General features: G+C 44.7%; 1 protein-coding gene across 1 annotated transcript in view; it reads left to right on the top strand.

Moving 5' to 3' along the window:
- The window catches only part of LOC121833138 (Down syndrome cell adhesion molecule-like protein Dscam2), a 107,634-nt gene that overhangs the window by 39,856 nt on the left and 44,782 nt on the right, over positions 1-22,996 (top strand). Inside the window, exons 4-7 of the mRNA XM_042286242.1 lie at positions 5,526-5,672; positions 10,677-10,797; positions 18,787-18,962; positions 22,527-22,799. Coding sequence (XP_042142176.1) covers positions 5,526-5,672; positions 10,677-10,797; positions 18,787-18,962; positions 22,527-22,799 — 717 coding nt within the window. The remainder of the gene's footprint in view (positions 1-5,525; positions 5,673-10,676; positions 10,798-18,786; positions 18,963-22,526; positions 22,800-22,996) is intronic.

Genomic DNA, 22,996 nt, shown 5'->3' on the forward strand with positions numbered 1-22,996 from the left:
AAAGTGGAATTAGTGCAAACTGTTCTTTTAATGCAGACATCATTTATAAAATCTGTGATTGAAGGCAGTGCGCCGGCAGATACATTCGAGCTACGTAGGTGAATATTTTCTCTCGCGACGCCCGTCGGAGAATCGGGGCACATTCTTGTTTCCCGAGAAATTCTCGGCTTTATAATCAATGGTGAATAGAAAGAAGAGAACAAACGAGGAGGAAGGGGAATAAGGTGTCTGAGAAGAAGAGACAGGAAAGAGCAAAATAGGACGCCTCAAACCCGGTGAATAATGAGGCCAAACTCCTGGCCGGTCCCCGAGAGAGGCCGTCCTAGATGATTACTGCGTCTTGCGCACACGCGAACGATTCCGTTTGAGCCCGAGTTCCGGAATTGCTGCAGCCTACTTTCAGCACCCCGAAATTGCACTCTCGGGCTCTAGAGCCTAAATAAATAGCTCATTGATAAACATTTTAGGCGCCTGGCTTGGATACGTATGTAACATAATTTAACAAGTATCAAAGCACTAAAAATCTTGGTTTCCTTTGGCGTACTCTACGTGTTGCCCCGCGAGATACTAAACTCCTGACATATAAAACACACTAATCTGCAGCCCTATCACCGAGAAGGGTTCAATTGTTGAAGTCCATATAAACGATCAGATATGAAAAATGTGAAGGCAAAGCAGAATTAAGCAGTACGTTTCATTTCTAGCCGCTATGAGAGCGAATTCTCACCCTCCTCCGCCCTTATACCATTAGGCCTGAGTCCCCTTTCTGCGCATCGTCGCATCGAAAATGTGAGGTTCCTATACTTTATTTTAGTTAATTGATCTCGTTACACCTCATTAAGTTAATATCTAAACATTAACAACGGCAGATCTACAAGGAGTCACCACGACTTGAATATTTCACCCTTTTTTGCGCTTACCGCTATATTCAAACACAGCTTCTTTACCCGAGCATTTATAATTTCGAACTCATTACAGGGAAATAATCGATTACTATCGCCTGATGGATTTCTGTGTGCCGTTGGCAGCGATTGATCTTGATTTTTTATGTTGTTTTATGTTGCGTGCTTGTTGCACGACCACATTTTTTGTAGTCCCATCCCTCAGCTCAGAGGGCTGTAGTGTGTAAACACAAATAGATTAAATAAATAAATAAACCTCGCTGAATATCTCTCTTTGGTTGGTGGGGTGGTTATCTTGTGACACACACCCTATCTGTGGACTTAAAGCTATTTTTGTTGAGTTCAATGTCCCTTTAAGGCAAACGGTTATATATTTGTTTAATTTTGCAGCATTTACGAGAAACTATTTACACGTACGTGATCTCTGGTACACTCTAAAAAAACTCTGTGCGTCTACTTTCACGCACAACACTCGGAAAGCCAATCAGCGCAATTTACCGAGGCCGCTCAGCGAATGACGGTGCCGAAACATATGTTTAGACCAAAAAACGCAGTCTGAGTTTTGACATTAAGCAATGAAAAGGGCACGCTTGCACTGCTTAATGTCACAACTTAGCCTGCGTTTTTTGGTCTAAACATATGTTTCGGCACCGTCATTCGCTGAGCTGCCTCGGTAAGTTGCGCTGATTGGCTCTCCGAGTGTTGTGCGTGAAATTAGACGCACAGACTTTTTTTAGAGTGTACCATTCATTGGTGGACGTTCAGATGCACTTCGGAGGTCGAAGTGTTTCAAACTAGTAACCACTAAGACTGGGGCGTACGAGATTAAGTGACACAATATTCGCAAGGCACAGCGCTCGAACGATAGCATCGTTAGAGTTTTAATACAGCAGACGGTCTTACCGGCGGGCTGATAGGGACATACGAAGGATTCGCATAGGTGTGGACTTCTCAAGTATGCTCATATATATTTGACCGAAGGTTGCTGGTACTCATACCGCTTGGTTCGTCTTTCTATTAAACATTTTGCTGAAGATTATGTTGGGATTTTTAGAACGCAGGCTGGTCGTGCGTTTATTTTTTGTTAAAAAAAATAGAAGCAAAGTGGAATGCGGAGATAACGAGTGCACTTGAAAAGTATATTGTTGTATATTTAAGTTTTAAAACGTTACTGCTGCAAACGTAGCACGTGCAACATGTGAAACTCCAAACCCAGCATGCTTCTTGTTGTTGGGATTGCATTCCAAATTTCTTTTACGCGCTCTTAGAGACAGGGGTATGCCAGCACTACTTAAGTGAATGCTTCGTCGAGTTCGTGATCTATCGTGCAAAGCAAAACTTGGAGGTTGTTTAGGCTTCGTCTTTAAGAGTAGAAGTCAATAGCGTTGTCAGTGCCGGTTCGCATTGGCTTCTTGAATCGCTTCTGGTGCTCTTCCTGTTGGTGTGCGGGAAGTGCGGGGGTCATGACGTAATGAGTACCGTGTCTGGCTCGGAATCGAAGGGTAGTTGTTTTGAATCCCGTCTAAAATTATAACCATTTTCTTGAGGGCAAATGATTTCCTTTTTTTCCCCGCGCGAGTTCATGTTGATGTGACGTCGTAACCCTATTGACCATTGAGGATTTATTTTTGTCACGGCACCAACATTGGCCTTTTTGCAACGCCACCGAGGCCGGCTTTGCTGCTACTCGAGCTCCTTTACGCTTTCGCTTAAAAAGCGCAAAGGAAAAGGCTGATTCCAAGAGAGATCGAACCTGCAGGTTCAATCAACATTTTTAATTTTTTTTCTGAATTTTTTATATGTGATGAACACATAAATTAATCACACGAAACGGAAATTTTTGTCTGGAAAACTCGTTTCCACGACGAGAAAAAAAAAAGTCTCAAGATTGCGCGACGGCCCTGCTCGCAGCGCGGACTGCATTGGTTTCCAAATTTGCGATTCTGTGGAAGGCAGGCAAAGAGGGGTACACCAAAAGAATTTCCTGTTTTATGTAACACCCAAGTGTATGTCAACTGCATGCAATTATTATTGGCTTTATGAATTAAAATATAGATATATATAACATTCATAACTTATGACCAGGTGAAACACATTCAATAACTTTCAGACATTCTACCACAATGTGTTGGCATTAGCGAGTTTGAAAACTACACATAATATAGGCCAGGGCATCTAAATTATTTCCGCAAAATATGAACTTCCGATATATATGTCAATATAGCAAAACATATTTTGAAAAAAAAAAAATCATTTGCAATAAAATATTTATATTGAAAAAACTTATTAAAAACCCAATCTCGATTTCATTCATACACCCCCTATTGAAAAAACCAGCTTAAGCTGGTCCCAGCTTCAAGCTGGGTTATTGCCCCAGCATGCCCAGCTTGGCATGCTGGTCATGCTGGTTGATCTGGTCATACTGGTCATGATGGTTGATCTGGTCCCAGCTTCAAGCTGGGTTATTGCCCCAGCATGCCCAGTTTGGCATGCTGGTCATGCTGTTAAACTGGTCATGCTGGTGAACTTCCCAACCAGTTTAACCTGTTTAAATTAATACACAGAATAAAAAAGCCAAGCTCGTCAGAAAAGCCAACTCGGCATCCAATTTATTATTTTCGTACTTGCGGCAGCCTCACATGAACTCAAATGCTACACATCCTCGGCGCTGACACAGTACTAACCGACGCACAGATTCTCGGTGCAAATTGTCTACAATGTTAATAAAACCAGATTGCTTATCTCTCAACACGAAAAAAATACTAGACACAGGCCAAAAACAGGCAATAGCAGACGAAAATACTACACGGACGAGAGAAGCGAACCTGGGTCCCGCCAGCGATGGGGGCGAAGCGGCAACTTGCGTGGTCGGCAGAGGCGAGGAAATCCGTGTGGCTTGGATGGCATTGGCGATACTCCTCGGCACCGCCGTCATTCTTGGGCACACACACGTTCGAAGACACGAAGCGACGCCGCAGTCGGGACGTCTGACATCTTCCCGCACTGAACGGACTGCCGCTCGCTGTCTTCTCAAAACCCGCTTCGCTTGCACCGTCGTTCAACTAGTCTCCAAACAACGCGCACACAGCCGTCCCTTCGATCTGCCCTCTGCCCAAGCTATCCAAACGCGTCTTCGATTCTCCGTTTCTACCACTCTCTCTCTCTCTCTCTCTTTTCTCGCACACAAAGGTAGCTTGCAGCGCGCCTGACGCGCCCGGTGGTCTACCAAAAACGAGAGGACAAAGAACAGGACGTGGCCTCGTTCCAGCAGCCGACCTTGTCGCGCGCGCTCCCAGCAATGCCAGTTCGGCTATCTCTAGCCGACCTTGGCGTGCACGCTCCCAGCATGACCAGCTTGACCACCACGATTATTATTTCGACCAGATTCACCAGCTTGTCTCCCAGCATGACCAGCTCGTCTCCCAGCTTGACCACATTGGCTCCATGGAAAACCAGTTTGACCAGTTAAGACCAGACTGGCTCCCAGCTACACCAGATTGAATCTAAAACCAGATTCGAGTGAGACCATGCTGGTTTTTACTTAGACCAGACTGACCAGCTTAAATTCCAGCTTGCCCAGCTTAAACCAGCTTGATTGCCAGCTAAACCAGTTTAATTACCACATTGACCAGTTTGACCACCTTGATTACCAGCTTGACCACCTTAATTACCAGCTTGACCAGTTTGATTTTCATGCTGGTTTTTCCAATAGGGCGGGATACAACTCTCCTTGGGCCAGGCAAAAACGTCGTACAAAAATATGTTGCACCATTTGCTTGGTACAAAAGTTCTATGCGGTCGAAGTGACGGTTGCGAAGCGTCTTGACTCCGTCGTTTTTCGCGTCACCCCGCTGCTGGCACCTTTTCTTTTTTTAAGAAAACGCAACGTTTTTCGTTTTTTGCCACGAGTAACAAAATTATGTGCTGTAGCTTGCTGTAATAAAAAAATATCTTTCCAGATTTCTTTTTTCTCGTGGTTGCTCACGGAAACTCAAGAAAGTTTATGCACCTTGATAGCGCTTAGACTTCGAATGTCTCGTTAATTCAAAATGTACGGAATAAAAGAACGACTCCTCGGGTACAAGGCTACAAGGCTACAGGGCGCTTATGTTACGGCGAAGCCAAGGAGGAGGTTTACGTTTGTCACGAATTACGTGGTCCGCGGTCGCTGTCACAGTCAGGAGTTGGTTAGATATTTGAGCTTACGTTTACCGCGGGGCAAGCGTACACGTCCCCTTTGTCTCCTCCGTAACACAAGCGCCCTGTAGCCTTTTACCCGAGGCGTCGTTCTTTGCTAGCCTCTGAGGTGGAAAAAATTGCCGAGCATCTTACGTGGAAAAACGATGCGGTATCGTACAAGATAATAAAAGTAGGACATACCATCCCACCAACCCCTCCATTCTTTTCAAATTATTAGATAAAAAAAAAAACCCAGAGAAGATATGAGTCAAGAGGAGGAAGTCACCATCCACGACGAGCGAGTAGAGAGTCCTAAAAAAAAACATGATATGCCTTTTTTTAACTGCAATTGATTGGATTTTTTTTCTCTTGCGAGGGAGGGGGGGGGATTGTTGTTTAAGGAACGCATTTCTGATTTCATTCCCGAATGTGTCTTTCTCGCAGGAAAGTACAGCGTCCTGCCCAGTGGCGAACTTTACGTCCGAAACACCGGACCCAGCGACAGACTCAGAAGCTATCATTGCAAAACCAAGCACAAGCTCACGAACGAAGTAATCGTCAGTGCTTCGTCCGGGAGACTTTTCCTTCAAGGTAAAAAGGTTAATGTAAACTCGTTGTTGCGTACGAAAAAAAAAATATCCGAGCGCGTGGCATCGAAGGTTTGCTGCCCTTTCTACCAGAAGGAAGCTTATTTATTATCGACACTTCAGCGGCTGTTACATTTACATCACCAGGTTCCGCCTGGGTGACTGTTGCTGACTTAATACTGATTTCAATGTCGTTTGTGAGGGTTTGCCGCAAAAAAAATTCAAGATCAAGCGCGGCTGAAACTGCTTAGTTAGCGAGTTTAACCTTCAGTTTTTGGGTCTTTGGAAATTAGTTCGCAAAATAAAATACTATATGAGGTTCTATGTTATTTCACGGATAACACTAATTAATCAAATTGAGAATCTTCTACGCCGCCAGCTTGATTCAAAAACAACGCCGAAATCGGTGTAGACTGAGCGATCGTTTGCCTACCAAGCCGAGTTGTGCTCGTTACTTGAAAATTTCATAGATTACAATTACAATTTACCCAGAATAAAATGTAATAAAAGACCGCTACAAGTTACTTTCTTTGGAAAGTAACGGATTATTTAGTCGTTACGTCACGAATTACTTTCACCTTACTTTTCCCGTACGATTATCAAGAAAACAATAAAAACAATTCTGATGTTCTCAAACATGTTATGCAAGATTACATTTTATTTTTATACGCCTTCAATATAATTATCCTTGTAAAAAATATAGTGTTCGATATTAAACAAAGGATTCAGGCGTGCTCCGTTCACCTACAATTCGACAAGGCAGCGAAAGCTGCAGCCACACCCGCTATCCCGCTAGCTTACGGCGACCGGCAATTATCCCAGGAATTCTGCAGACAAAGCTAGCAGTACGTAGGCTCGGTAGCAGCGCCTACCTTCGCTACATCAAAAAGACAACTCCTACTGTTGTTTTCTTGATCTTTGTTTTTTGCATATTTATTTATGCCTTGCACGTTTTTTGTAGTAGTTCCAGTGACAGGTGATACAAAAATCGTGTTTTCTTTTCAGTTATTCTCCTCTGAACGTTGCTTTTTAGTTAGTCGAACTTGCTTTTTCTTTTTGTTGCAGAATTTGCTGTTGATATTGCCCTAGTATTTGTATAATGCTCATACTTTTTGTTTTAGCAACGAGGGATTAAAGCAATTTGTTACCAATATTTTGTAACCAAATTGCCTTACAAACTGCAGCCTTAGGAAACAAAGTGGCAATCACAAGACGAATTGAAAAAGTAACAGCTTACAATTAATCTTTTACTTGTAACGGATTGCCTCCCAACTCTGCGACAAAGCAAGGAATGACGACGCAAATCAAACGGCCGCTCAAATGCCGCTGATGCACGCAATAGCCTAGACGAGAGTTCAACTTTCTTTCGTTAGGTGACATTGTGGATTTTTAGAGCCACACGCTCGCCTGGGATTTTTCACATCGTCCGCTACAGTACAGATTTAAAGGTATAGGCCGCGCTCGAGAGCTCTGTTATCTGCATCTCTAGAGTTTAGCAGCACATACATATGATAATAAAGAAGTCGCTTCTAAAATACTTCCAGCAAGCTTTTGTCGTTGAAAGGCATACTGCGAGAATCATAAATTTACCTGTCCCGCTTGAGTTCCATGTGTCGAAATCAGAGCGAAAAGTTGATTTGTCTTCCTAACTTTGTTTACTCAATCCTACATTAAGAAAAACTGTCAGCTGCTTTTGATTGAAAAGTATTATAATTAATTTCATTCGGTACTTATTCAGCAGCTCTCCTATTTTGATTCAAAGAGATCAAGCAGTCGAACAAACTATAGAAATGTGGAGAATGGAGCCTAGTTAATATGTAGACTACATACTAAACAGCAAACATGCCTAGAGGAAGAGATCACGTAGAACACAGCACTTTGCCCAACGTGTTTTGTTCTCTTCCTTTCTGCCTATGCGCTGCTTTAATGTGTGGTAAAAAAATAAAAACCTGTATTTTTATAGATTTCCCCGCAAACTTTAGTAGGGAATCTGAATTGGCGGTGTAGGCAACGATACGTAAATTTCCCCGCTAAGCATAACGAAGAAATAAACAAATGACGGGCGGACAAAGTATCGTTAAGAAGAATCTTACGAAAACAAAACATATGAAGCCTCATGATCGAAATTTCTTATTACCTCACTGAATCACACAACTTTGAAAATTTATTTTTTGTTAGCGTTCTTTACAATTTTAAGTACCTCAGTACAGTCTTTCTTATTTTAAACATGCATCATATACGTATAATGCTAAACATTATCGCTAAATGAATATTTATTAAACATTGGAGGAAGAACAGAATATTAAAATAATCATGCCCCATCTGACAAAAAAAATGATAGACAACCATCGCACTATTTCAAATTTACCTCTAAATTGTCAATTAAGAATGTGCATATAATATGCGTATGTTCCTTTCAGATGTTACGATTAGAGATTGGTTGTATGGGCGCAAATTTTATTTCATTTGTTTATTTGCTTGGTTACACTGATCTACGGCTTTCTGCTTAAAATAAAATCACAAGCGCTATTTCGTGTTTTAAAGTGTCTATATCAAACTGCGCATGATAGCTCAATTTTTTTTTGTACGGGATAGAGTTTAGGAGTTGGTGTCTAAAAAAGAAAATCTTGATTGGTGGATAGGGTCCTTACGTCAGAGCACCATGACCTCGCAGGGGAATTCCAAACAACCCAAAACGCTCATGTAAAACGCGACAGCACGCGTGGAATGAAGTCGGTTAAAACATGACATGTCATGCGAACTAAAAGTCGCCGAATATCTGAAATGCTTTCACGTTATTAAGTAATGCATTTGCCTTAAAGAAAAATGTGTAGAATTTTTGAAGGGAATTGAACTTACGGCCTTTCGTCGTTGAGCGCAAGACACGCTACTGACGACGCCACGCAAGGCACGCTTGCACGGCGAGTGAGAAGGCGATGCGAACGGGGCCCGATGACTCTATCGCGTTGCACTTTTAAATACGAAGTTTCAGCGTCCTCCAATTTTTACCAAGTAAACACTGCCTTAACACAGACATCAAGCTTCCTAGAATTCCCTGATACCGCAGCTTCGGAAACAAATGCTTGCTGCACTACCACCCTCCTCCGTAACCATAGGTGAGTGGCGGTTGACAACTTCCGGTTCCTGAAAAAATCGTTTACTGTTGACAAACGACGACAATGAGCTGCAAGCGTGTGTAAACATGGTTTTGAAACCTCCAGACCGCAGTTTTCAGAACCATGCTTAGACAGGCTTGCAGATCATCGGCGTAGTTTGTCAACAGTTAAACACAATTTCCTAAGGAACCGGAAGTTGCCAAATGACGCCCACCATTCCAGGCACAAAGTGGATTAACGGGAACGTACCACTCGTTCTGTTTGATAAATTAAATCTTGTACAATCGCAGCTTGGTTGAATATAGCAGATCGCGAATAACTGTTTTGTTTCTACTCCGCTGCGACGTCATAATTGAGGTATGGTAACGCATCTGTTTCCGTAAAAACAACATTTTTTTTTAAATAAAACGCAGAATTGCTTACAAATAGTATATTTAAACAGCCCTTTGTGGCAAATAGGATGTGAGAACTTTTGTAGAATTAATATTGCACATAGACATGCCCTTAAATACATCAAGCAAAACAAAAAAGACAAATTCGAGCTAAGCTTTCTTATTCATAAAAAAGCTGATTGGTTTAGTATACGCTTAACTAATAATTACTGTTGTAGAACCCATGTTCTTCTTGGACAAGCAGACATTTATTTACGCAAGAATCTTTACCTCCTGTATGGCATTTGCGAGCTGCGCGAACCGGTACACTCGAAAACTGGCTTGTTTACAGATTAAAAGGCTTTAATATTTTCTTAATGCTATCGTTAAATTACGGAGTGAAGAAAACCATATCATTCTATGTTTTTATGTATTCATTTATAAACACATTTACATTAATTAGCGGGTGGATCGGCTGCAGTATATTAAGTCTTTTTTTCTTTTTTTAGAGATGTGATGAGTGTTTGGTGGTGCAGCTTTTATAGCTCGTGCATTTTTTTCATTTTTTTCTTATATTATTTGCCTGCTTTGCTCTTGTTGATTTTATAACTTTTCTAAGGAGGTGAGTGCTCATGAATTTATTTAAAATATTTTTTTTTGTCTCAAACCCAGATTCATTGTTATCACAAGTAAAGTTTGTTGTTCGTATTATTGATCAGCTACAATACTGGGGAAACTTATTAACGTATGGCCGCTCGCCTATTTCATCTCATGCTGAAAGTGAACACGCAACCTACTCAATGCTGCAGTAGTATCTGCAGCATGAGTAGGTTGCGTGTTAACAAATTTTTACATAAAGCGGCTTGAGCATGCTGATTGTGATCCAAAAATGCACATTGTTTGCGTTGCTGAGTTTGACGGAGAGACTGTATATATATTTACACGTCTTTGGTGTTGCCGAATCACCCACATTTTTGCGAAGATAACTGTACCGAATTTTCAATACGTAATAGCAAATCACCCCTTTGATTACTTCGAGAGGGTGGAAGAAATGTGCCCGAGAACCATGCGTACGCTGACGGATCATGATCGAATGCTGCAATAATACGACATCACAGAAATAAGATAAGAGACAAAGGAATCATTACGTATATTATATATTGCTTGGTTGTCAGTTCATTTTTTTTATTTTAGGTGTGTTTCAAATCTATTAGGTCGGATTGAATAACAACATTAATGGGAATATAGTAGACGCATAAAAGGTATACCGAAAAATCAACCTATTGAAAACATCATAAAAACGTCTATCTTTTTTTTTCTTTTTTGCCTAGAGGTTTACCAAGATGTGACCTACCAGCTTGAGTGTTCACTTTCACCGGGTTCCCTTACGTATTCGTCTACTCCTTAGCATGTCCTCGTTGTTGTGTCTTATACGCGGTGCACAACGCTTTATTATGCGACGTGGGTACATTGCAATGTTCGTTGCTAACTTTTCGATTATTTCTTTTTTGTGCCACGCAGCCCCACAAGGAGTGGTGGCACCCAAGATCACGGACAGTCACCCTTTCGTGCAACTGGTCGAAGGCCAAGATATTGTAGAAATCGCTTGCGCGGTTCAGGGTTTTCCCGTACCCTCGTACAGGTGAGGCTACACGGCATTAGTTCAGTTCTCGTATTATGCATTTGAATAGGTGTAAGACTGCGTGAATGTTATATCAATATAATCAAAACCTTAACCGGGATGCCGCGAGTAAGTAACCTGAGGTTTTGTAACGGTAAAAAATTGGCAGCGAATTTCATCTTAAGAGTTCTTTAATGGATGCTGTTCATTGCCGGACTTTGGATTTTCAATATCACCGCTAAATTTAGCGGGGAATCTATATCGGTGTAACGTTCACGTCACATCAGGTTACGAGTGCTCAATTTCCCTGCCAAATTTAGCAGGTTAACTGAGTTGGTGTATGCGGTCACCTGACATAAAGTTTCCCGCCAAATTTAGTGGGAAAACAAAATTGGTACATACGGCCAAGTGCCGCAAATTGTACTGCCATATTTAGTGGGGAAACTGCATATGCCTATACGGTCAAATGCCATAAATGTTCCCTGAAATATAGCGAGGAAACTGAATTGACGCCACTTCAAATGACATCAAATTTCCCGCAAAACTTAGCGGGAAATGCACGCACGGTTTGACGGAGTGATGGACAATATATGGGAGAAAGGAGGGGGGGGGGAGGAAGGTTAGCGTTAAAGTGCATTTCGTGCTTTATTATTGCGCTTCCTAAGGGGGAGCTAATAGTGGTTCGATGCGAATTTCGCGGTGCCATGTTTGTAGACATTTACTACTTAGGGAACGCCGGAAGAGCCTTATTGGTTTCACGCATCTTGCTTAGCTATTCGTTCTTTCGCGTTATTATTAGCTGTTGCCGCGTCGCCATTAGATATCCTGTACTCGCCATGAAGGTTCCATTCGTCCGCTGTCGCCGACTATGGCCCTGAAAACGTTTATAAAACCGATTGTTGTGTCTTACCCTTGCAGTAGGAAGACTAATACGCTGTGGTGTTGTGCTACAATCATTATAAACACGTTTCTTTCACGATTCATGCCTCTCGCACCATGTTTGGCAACGTGATGTGCGAAGCGTGAAGAATTTCGTTGAAACCAAAATGATCTTCGCAATCAAGGTCTCATTGTTACACTATAAAGGATAGCGTAGCACACATCGTTTTTTTATATATCAAAAGAAAGCAGAAAATACGAAGTCGGTTAGATGAGTTTGTGAGTAAACCACCTTTTGAAAGGCTTAGAGTGACGGCCGATATTACAGCTCGACGCGGGACCTAAAATAGTGAAACGTCGCATAAAAGTGTAAAAACAAACTGTAAGAAAAGAAGAAAAAAAAATGACACAACGCTTAGAGGCAAACAGCGCGTGCTGTAGGTCGAGCGCTCTAGATGCCTATTGTTCTCGCCCTCTCAACTACTTTAGTCAAGGCCTGCGCATGACGTCATCGTTAATTGGTCTCTACCTGCCCGAAGCGGCAAACACGCGGAAGCTCGATGAGATTAGGCCTAAAAGGGCAGAGGCGTGGCTCTGGTGTCGCTGCGTCAGCTCCTTTCTACCTTGCTGATTGGGGGACGCTGCAAGAGGTGTTAGCGGAAACGATGACGCAAGCTGGGTTGGTGCTGGGCGGATGGACTTTAATTGCTGACGAAATGAGAAAGGTTGGGTGCGTCTTTCGAACACACAACCTCCAGTGCGCGCTCCTTGACACCCGCCGTGGTTTGGGTGCGCTAGCGCTTTCGATGTGCACGAGCATAGCCTTGTATAACCAACAAAGCCTGGCAGATTGCCACGCGAATCAGCCGCCGAAATGGAAAAGGTGGAGAGGCAGACAATGGATGAGAGGAGAGCGACGTGACTAGCGCGCCACTGCGGCGAGACGCCGAAACACACTGCCGAGTGAACCCATGCCTCCGAGACCCCTAAGCGCGTGTCTCTCTGAGGCCTTGAGTGAAGACGTGTATTTCGGGTCCTAGCCGCTGCCAAAGCTGTGCGCTGACGTCCAGGTTCCCCGAGAAAAGGCTCTTTGATGATCTGTGCTACCAGATCCTCGCGCCTTAAGCCTGCAAACGGACAGTCTCGGGCTCCATCGTCGAAATAACAGGCTTTGTGAGCATAGACGAAGCTATGGCACCAGAAGCAGATGATATTGCGAAAGGTGAGAAGCGAGATAGCCTGCCGGTGACTAAGCAGAGAGCAATTTCGTCTGCTTCTTGAGCAGTGGTTGTGTGTGTTGGCGACGGAACACCGAGCTCTGATTGGCTCCGAATGGAGGATAGTGGGTAGAACTCAAAAGCAAGCTGACTCGATGTCTACCCACTATCCTTGAATCATAGCCAATCAGAGCGCGGCGTTCTTACGTCACCACAACCCCTGCAAGAAAAGCAGACGAACTTGCGGTCCACATTGCGATGACATTTGGGGAAGCAAAACGTAGATACTATCTTCTAGGTTGTGTTTCTATAGGGCGCTATTTTATTACGGCCATAGCTTAGTGCGCCTCTGCTCACCGCGTGCTGGTGGCGAACATCCACAGAGCTTTTCGAATTGTTTTCCGCACCATCAAGATTGCCGGTCTTGGGAACCAATGATTGACAGCTCTCTCCGAGCATGTCCACTGAACAGTCTACTCAAATATGGCGTCCAGTGAATGCACGAGGAATATCTGGCAGCCACTATCTCTCTGCTTGTCAGGGCATGTGGGAGCAATTACCAGCTTGGGAGCAGGGCGACTGGCCGCCGCCATTCTTTTGCTTGTGCTGGCACGCCCTTGGAATTGCAAGCTTGTCAAAGCTACGTTCACGTGCACTCTGCATGCGCTTGCACGCCTGTGGCACCAGTTGGGACTTCATGCTTGCAGTTATCTATAAAGAACTTCATCAAAATTTTACCAACTCATTTAACTTCCTATCCAGTCACGTTGTCTCGACAGTTTTCAATAGACTGTCTATATACTTTCTTTCAACCGAAGTCTTTTTAGACTTCGGTTGAAAGAAACATACAATACAAAATGCAAAAATAAAAAGTATGCGTCCATGTCTTAATGTATTCTCTCTTGCTTATTTCTATAGGATTTGTATAGGCTAGAATAGATACCATGTTAAGATGCAGCGCCGAGAAGCAGCATCGAAGCCACTTCGAGATTCCTTGCGGGGGCTGTGTTTTTTTCATTTTTTTTATTGACAAATATTTATCGCTTCTTGCAATGTGGTATATATGAATATGCAGTTCACCAACCCTTATTTGCTATATTTCGTATAAATTATGATTGTAGAAAAAGGCAACATGCTTGTCACGTCTCTTTATATTCCAGGATGGTCCTCGTCCACTGCATTGTCTTTGAAGTGTAGGGTGTATATAGCGGTGGAGCAGTCAACGCTACTGAATTACTAGTGCTATGATTGCTCCGTGGCATGTCTATTTGTATTCTCTTCCTATGCGCGCACGACAAGTGGCGAGGGCATGGTTCCATGGATGTATGGTGACAAACAAAATTACTTTTAAAAATTTTTTTTCGCAAATAACTGAAGTATGTTTTGTTTTTAGAAAAGTGATATAAACTTTGTCAACACGTCTAATTATGTTTGATCAAATTTCTGTGCAATTTATATCGAATAGGCATGGGCGAATAGAGCATATTGGGTCCGAATCAAATTGAAAGCGAATAGTTATTTTGGCCGAATAATTTCAAATCGAATAGTTTGAATAGTACGAGTAACAAATACCGCAAGAAATATTCAAATTATGGATTTATATTTGTCCTTATTCGTAGAGATGGGCGAATATACGCTTATTACGAATAACCCATTGAAGTTTGTTCTATTCGGCATTCGCTTCGAATCGAATTTAAGTATTCGACAATATCGAATTAATCGACATTTCTGAATGCTCTGGTTTTGATTTCCTGCCAGGTAGTGCGAGCGTCCGACCATTTCCTCCATTTCCTGCTCCCGAACTCAGTACAGTTGAAATTTACAGTTATAGTACTTCAAACACGGAATAAGGGATAATATAAATGTATAGTTTAAACATATCTTGCGGTATTTGTTACTTGCACTATTCGAACTATTCGATATGAAATTATCCGGCCAAAATCTCTATTCGCATCGAATTCGATTCGGACCCAAGATCCTTTATTCCCCCATGGCTACTTATTCGGTATCAGAAAAACTGTAACCGTAAATTTCGAGTTTACTGACTTCGGGAGCAGGAAACGGTGGAAATTATCAAAAGGTCCCGCTACCGGGCCGGAAATCAAAGCCAGAACATTCAGTAATGTCAAATATTTCGATATTGTCGAATACTTAAACTCGATTTGAAGCGAATGCCTAACACAACAGAATTCAATGGGCTATTCGTAATAACCCAATATTGGCCCATCCCTGCTATCGATTATGTATACACTAACTTCAATAAAAAGTCTACAGAACCGAGCGACGCGACGAGAGGCACTGAGAAATCTCCGTCGCTCGTCGCTCACTCTCGTCGCTGTCGCCGTCGCTCGTCTTGTAGCTCGCTAAATCACCTACATGTGGTTCATCCTTAATTCTGCACGCGCGACAACCCCTCTGACGGGTTTGCGCGAGCAGAAAACGAGTCGACACAAGCTGTCTCTTGCCCTGTCACTTGCCTTCTGTGAACTACAGTTATGGGGGCGTCACGCATTAGCTGCACGCTAATGGCACATTCACAATGTAAGCGGTTCCGCGTTCGCGATGCGGTAGCGAACGCGGTTGTACAGGGTGTCACAAATGAAAATTTACACGGTCTTTTTAACCGCAAAAATAAACTACGCATCGCCAAACGCTCATTCTCCGCGCAAAGGTAGAGCTAGAGGTCACAACCAGATGCCAAAGTTTCAGCCCGATCCCATAACTTAATCAAAAGTTATAAGGGATTTTCTGAAAATTTCAATGGGAAAATGGAGCCCAATTTTGCCCGTTTCGGTTTCTGGTGCCATAGAGCCCCATGTGTTTGAAAACTCCGTCGGCCGCCATTTTCCCATTGAAATTTTTAGAAAATCACTAATAACTTTTGATTAAGTTATCGGATCGGGCTGAAACTTGTGGGATTCGCCCTTTTGGGGCTGTCACCACTTAGAAACACAAAAGGTTCTTTGGGTCCGGATAAAGACGTGTTTATTGACTGCAATGTCAGCACGCTTCGCTCTTAGACAATGAAAAGTCTGGGCGCTGGCTCAATTGCCAGTATCACCCGGTCGGTTTCCCGCGCTGCCGCATTAGACAGATTCACTGGAAGTCGGAGGCCCACAAAGAAAAACCAAGCTCCGTAGAGCCAAGGCCTCCGCCGACGAGAGCCCCTGGCCCACCTTCGGGGCCAGCTTATGTAGCCTCGGAGAATGGACGCGCCCGGGGAGGCCACTAGCAGTCGCGTCCATTATAACTCTCAAGGGTGTGCCGAAGGCGCGTTCACCCAAATGGGCAAGGGAGAGCCGGCCCCTTCGGGGAATTCGGCCTCGTGGTTCCTTGTATCCGGGAGGCCGACGCCATTGGTGACGACGACTCCCACGGCCTGCTTGAAGCTAGGCCTGGATAGGGATAGACGGAACCTCATGGTTCCCACACTCCCTCCTTCTCAAGGCTAAGGCCTAAAAAAATAAAATGGCCTACCGGCTCTCAAAAACGAAATAAAAAAACAAAACGCTGGAGCGAAAAGAGCATGCCGCTATGAAATAAACAAATAAATAAAAAAACGATCAGCGCGGTACATGCTGAAAAATGTAGCTCGCTGCTTGCAAATGAAGAAGCCCGGGTGCAGTCGATCTCTACAGCCCACGCCTCTTGGCAGGCTTACCGGGAGCAGCGTTGAACGGTCCGCGTAGTGGTCTGGCTGGGGGCAGGAAGGAACGGCCCGGTCACTCCACGATGAAATGTTCGAAGTAGGGCAGCTGAGCGTCTCTCGTTGGGGACGCACCAAGTGGCACGGGCCCTGTCACTGGGTTCGTGACGGGATGCGAGCTGCTTGTTGTCGGCATGGGCCCACAGCTTGGGCCCGCGAGTGGATGCCACCTGTTGCTGGGCTGGGGACGAGTCCAGGCAGCGGGAGGGTGGCTGCCGCCATCTTGGCCAGCAGCCGAGGAGCCGGATCTGGACACGCAGGCCGGCGATGCTGCGGCGATGGCGACGATGACGCTCCCTGGCGTCGATGGCACCTCGGTGTGGAACCATGACTCAGGAACCGCCGGGAACTGGAATGCGGCCTGCCCTCTGCCGCCCTCTCCCGTTTCTTTCCCCAAGAAGGAAGCTTCGGAAATTCCGAGCAAGGTGGAGCCGTCCAACTGAGGACACTCGACCAATCTCTGGGTGGAAGGGCCCCAGAGATAAAAAAAGAGGCAGAGACAAAGATGTCTTTTCTGCTGTGAGTCACGTGCGTCGCACTGGCTCGGCTCGCGAAGTTATTGTGAAAATAGTTCCACGACTCCGCTTAATGTGAACACGGATGTCCACATACCAAGCTGACTCGCGTCACCCCGGACAATGGATTTGTTGGTGACTATTCGAAGAGGAAAAGTTCTTTGTAGCTGCTTCTGCTAACGATGCCTAATCGCTTCGATTTGCGGGCGCAGTGAAATGTCAAATGCGCCACCCTGTCCTCTCTTGTGATATTGAAATGATGCAGAGCTGCAATCGGGCAGGCTCGCCAACATTGTTATTTTCCAAACATGATAGCTTTTACCTTAGGCTAAACCACAAATTCCTGTGGCCAGGTATAGCACAGCGACCTAACTTCGAAAAGTCTTGGAGCCGCGTGCTGCCCTGGCCAACGCGAACTAGGAGAGCACCGAATGCAACTCCCAGCCGCACAGGACAGCCCCCTTGAACTGCAATGTTCGTAGAGGCCAAGCGCCGTAGTACCAGGGCCTCCGCCGACGAGAGCCCCTGGCCCACCTTCGGGACCAGCTTATGTAGCCTCGGAGAATGGACGCGCCCGGGGAGGCCACTAGCAGTCGCGTCCATTATAACTCTCAAGGGTGTGCCGAAGGCGCGTTCACCCAAATGGGCAAGGGAGAGCCGGCCCCTTCGGGGAATTCGGCCTCGTGGTTCCTTGTATCCGGGAGGCCGACGCCATTGGTGACGACGACTCCCACGGCCTGCTTGAAGCTAGGCCTGGATAGGGATAGAGGGAACCTCATGGTTCCCACAAACTTTGGCATCTGGTTGTGACCTCTAGCTATACCTTTGGGCGGAGAATGAGCGTTCAGCGATGCTTAGTTCATTTTTGCAGTTAAAAAGTCCGCGTAAATTTTCTTTTGTGACACCCTGTATAAAGATCCAGTACAATCGCACGCGCATTTGGTGTCATCAAATGCTCGTGCATTTGTACTGGATCTTTATACAACCGCGTTCGCTGCAGCTTCGCGAACGCGGATCCGCTCCCAGTGTGAATGCGAAAGTAGTGAGATCGGTATATTTCATTTACGTCGGGCTGATGTGGTTCATCGTTGCGAAAGTAAGGAAAAGGCACGACAGCGAAATTGATACTTAGAGCAAACCGGGAGGGAAAGTCTTCAGAATTGTTGTCAAGAAACGGCTCAGAAACAACTTTGAAAATAACTCTCAAATTACGCAGACGCCAAACTTCTGTCGCAGTGACATATGTTACGTGGTAGCGTAAATTTACAGTGACTTTTTTTTTTTGTGACTAGAACGTTAAACTGAAAACATCACTAAATAAAACTGGGTACGACTCATATGGTGTGTCGTTCATCCTGCGAATATACCACAAACATGTTTGGACCTTTTTACGGAAATTTCTTTTTTCTAATAAACTTGCGATGTGCAAAAACCGGATTGCCCAAATTAAGGCCTAAAGACGGGAAGTGTTCATAGGTCGATCGAACACCTCTAATGTAGCTCGCCTTCTAGCAAATTTATTTATCGCTACTGTTCGCAACAAATAAAGACACCAAGTAGCGGCCTTCTTTAGTACGGCGATTGTTATTCTCGTGTTGTCTCCGAGCAAATACAGACAGCTTCATGGCAGTACATATCGATCTGCGTCACGCTGCGAGAAAGTGGCACTAACAGCGGGGCTTGTCGCACGCAGCTGGTACCGGGAAGTGGACGGTCGCCTCGTGGACCTGTCGCTCGATCCGCGGACGGCCCAAGTGGACGGCTCCCTGTTTCTGTCCACTCCCGTCGTCCGGGACGCCGGGAAATACTTTTGCGTCGTCAACAACAGCGTCGGCGAGGAGCAGATTCGAACCACGTTGTCCGTGACAGGTGAGCCTCTTCTCACTTGCGCTCAATATGCTCGCGTGCCTACGGTATTGCAAGGATTGATTTCGAGAATTTTTAACTTTTGTTTCTACACGTTTCTATTTTTCTTTCTTTTCTGCTTATTATATAGTTTGTTCAATTGAAAATGTACATAATGTTTCATTTGATTCAAAATGTTTTTTTATGGAAATGACATTTGTCATTTGGCTAGCTTACCACGATACGTTGGTTAACTTTTAAATATTTGCGATGAAGGGCCATGTGGAAGTTGCAAAATGACTCTAATTCCTCTAAATGCAAAACCATATTAAAAAGAAAATGCGTTCTATCTCGGCAGTTAGCGTTTCCGTGGTGAGTGCACCGACGACATTAGCGACAAACTGACTGAAACCTCCGCGTCACTCTTCCAAGTGCCATTGTGGAAAGGGCGAGTCGCAATCTTGTTGCAAGTAGTCTTTAAACCGCGAAAATGCGTCAAATTTAAGACTAGTATAAAAAAGCTTACGTTTTTGCATTTTTTTTTAATTACTTGTCACCTCCAATAGTAATTGGCGTCGAAATGCAATTGCCACGTGACCTCTCAGGGCAATACAAAAAATGTTAATTACAGATCATTAGTTAAAGAGCATTTCCTCATACAATAAAAGTCGTAGGTACCTAATAAATACATAGCGGAGAGAGCATTTGTCACGCTCACTTTTTTGTAACAAAATATATAAATTATATAATATCTAACACCCTGCATATTAAGGAATTGACGTGCCGATCATCTAACAGCCCAGAGTAGTGACGTCAAAATAACAAAGAGCAAAATCGAGTGTAAAGTACGCAAATTAAAGCAGCAGACATGAAAACATGATGAAGCAGAGATCATCACACTTCATAGATCAGCAGTCTTCGCTGATTTACATAAATTGTTTTGTTTACACAGAGTGCCTTGATGACCTGAACTTATCCAGCGTCCGTTAGAGTTTGCGGGGTGGGACGCTTTCACAGATTGACCTTTCCCGCTATACGTAACGGGCAACCCCGAAGGCGAACGATTACTGCGATTGACTGCATTTACGAACTGCCTGCTAAGGGGTTATACACTAACACTTCAGAAATGCGTATGCTTTGAGTCGGTAAAAAAATAGCGTCCTTTCCATGCACCACATTAAAAGTGCGGTTTGGACTAGGAGCACGCTAAGTGGTGGCGGCGCTATTTCTTTTCCGGGGCGATTATAACGCTCGATGATATTAAGTTTTAGTATTGAGTATAGGAGCAAACAACAGAGGTGTACATTTTCGTTTGCGTTGCGTTCTCCATTCTTCGCATGCGTGTAGTAGCCATGCGCCAATCCTAGCACCGCAGTTTGGGCTCCACGCATCCGCAGTGGGGAACACGTTAGGCTTACGAAAACTCTCAGTGTTCGCGTTTGCTTGTATACGCAATACTAAAACACGAGTTTTAATATTGCTTATGCGAACGCACGTAAGCACTCTGTGTTTGTGGTAGCGTTGTGTGTTCAGCAATGCGCGTGCGCGGAGCCCAGACTGCGTTTTGATTGACGCATTGCGACACCGCGCATGCGCAAAAGGGAAGCACGCAACGCTAACGCCAACGCGAAGGTCTTGTATTCGCTCCTATACGCAGTATTGGGACTCTCTATTAGACACTCTTAGTATAGCGTTGCTGGCTCTTGCGTGTGTAATGCGTATTAAGAAACCACCTCCTCGAACAGATTTTAGTGTGCGTTCTGTTAACGCTCTTGAGTAGGTTTTCCTCGCGCATTTCTTTCCACAATTCCTCGTACTTCCAGTGCCGCCAGGCTCTTCAAATACACATAATAAGAAAAACCCTTCCCAGTTATTTTATTTTAAATTCTACCTAGGTACAGCTGCCTGATAAAACGCGTTTTTTTGCGTTGTGCGGAGGCTACGGGTAGAGTAAAATTGCGCGGCGAAATTTAAACCCGGAGTCTCCGGCAATCATTGTGGATATGGGACATTTTATAAATTATATCATGCAAAGAAGCCCATCACGTACTAATGTCTAGTGCACGGCCACAACCTCGGGAATCGTTTGAAGAGCCATCCCTCCGTCGGCAAAGGAACTTCGCGATGAGTAAGGCCTTGCGGTGAGCAAACGCAGCGCTCACTCGAACTGTGGGAAGTGAACACTTTAACTGTGCACCACTGCAGGTGCAAGAGAATCCTCGACTGCGGCAGGTTCCACACATAATTGCCGAATTGAACTTCCCGTAACTTCATGAAACACGGAGTTTCATCGAAACTGCCCATTTCGATCTGGATGAGCATCGTACCGGCGTGCGGTCGTGCATCACTACTGCGTGGTGCACGTTAAAGACCCCAGGTTAGCGGTTCTACCGCACTGGCTAAATTGCTCATCTACAGCTGAGACACTAGACGCCTACTGAGGCAGAATAACTTCCGGCTGTATAAACATACACAAAACAATTAGCTTTGCTTGAGTTTCGTGACGACCGTATCACTCATGTTGCCATTCGAGGTAGCCGTCATGTTGATACTTGAGCTCTCGCGTGGCCCGATATCCCTTGAGAACATCCCACAATGGGCCCGCCACGGAAAATCCCCAGCGTTGAGCTTTTAGGCAACAAGCTAGCATTTTTGTTTAGTAGTGTGCACCCGCATTTTTCCCGGCGGCCCGAGCTATTTGGGTACTTGAGAAGCTTGAGGTTTCGCACCGTTCATGCGCAGAGCTTCTTCGTTCGCTAAAAGCGGTGCCTCAAGCTGCTCAGGAGATCATACGTGTTAGCGCCGCCTATTTAAAATTTCCCAACTATGTTTACTCTTACAAGACCTTCTTATACATACTGTGGTAATTGCTTGATCGTTGGTGTTTACAAGCCCCCAAATGCAGGGTCCCATAGCCCTGGTACATCTACAGCTGTGAGAAGTTTATACTCTAAACACAGAGATATACGTTTCAAAGTGACATCATTTCGGCCACCTTTTTGCCTAAATTATTTTTTTTTCAGCTATCTCAAGCTTTGTCTGAAAAAGCATGAAGCCATTTTAGTTCCTCTAATATGTTAAAACAGTCCGTGACAGGGGAAAAACAATATACAGCATAAAAAGATGCATATTGCAATATATGATGTGTATAACACCCTAAATGCTAGGGAGATTACATTTTCGAATTGCAACTGCCACCATTCGGTGCCCGCTCTTCCCTAGGCAACAAAATTGCGACGCTCACGGGACATTCGGGGAACGAAGTGTCACCTCTCGAGAAATAGGTTACTTAGTTGATATAGGTAAGACTCTCCTGGGTTCTTCAATTCTCTGTTGCGATATTACCATGAACCCCGTGGCCCTCCACAAATCTAGCGTCTTGTTTCCCTCCAGGATTTATAATCTTTTTTGTTGGTGCACAAGTTTTTTCGACGTGAAAGCTCAGTTTCGGAATTGTGCTATAGCTGTTATAGGAAGGCTATGCATGAGTACAATATTCCTAGGGACCCAAGTTCCTATTGCGGGAACGCCCAGCTCCTCCCTTGTCCCATAGCAGCTTCCAGGAGGTTACGCTCGTATCTTCCGCAGCGGCCTTAAAGGCAGAACTTCAGCCCACCGTGCAGACGGCGGATGTGGGCCATCCGGTGACCTTCAACTGCTCCGCGAGCGGGCAGCCAGTGCGGTCCGTGTCCTGGTACAAAGACCAGCAGAGGCTCCAGCCTACGGGTAGAATTTCCCTTCTAGCGTCGGGCCTCGTGCTCCGGATTGACTCAGTCTTGAGACAGGACGCCGGGGTCTACCAGTGCTACCTTCATAACGAAGCTGACTCCGCGCAAGCGTCGGCCGAGCTACGGCTAGGAGGTGAATTACTCCAAATCTTTCACTCTAGACATTGTTTAATCTAACTCTGGACCGCAGTGAACGCAACGGGCCATCCCCAGTCAGTTTAGTACTCTGAGTGCATCGCGTGTTTACGATTCTTGAGCTTAGCTACCCCCTTCTTGAACGTCGACACGTGACACACTCATGACTTTAGTATCGCCACGAAGGTTTCTACT

Source organism: Ixodes scapularis, unplaced genomic scaffold (genome assembly GCF_016920785.2).
Source record: "Ixodes scapularis isolate PalLabHiFi unplaced genomic scaffold, ASM1692078v2 PGA_scaffold7__128_contigs__length_106722199, whole genome shotgun sequence".
In the NCBI taxonomy this organism is placed as follows: Eukaryota; Metazoa; Arthropoda; class Arachnida; order Ixodida; family Ixodidae; genus Ixodes; species Ixodes scapularis.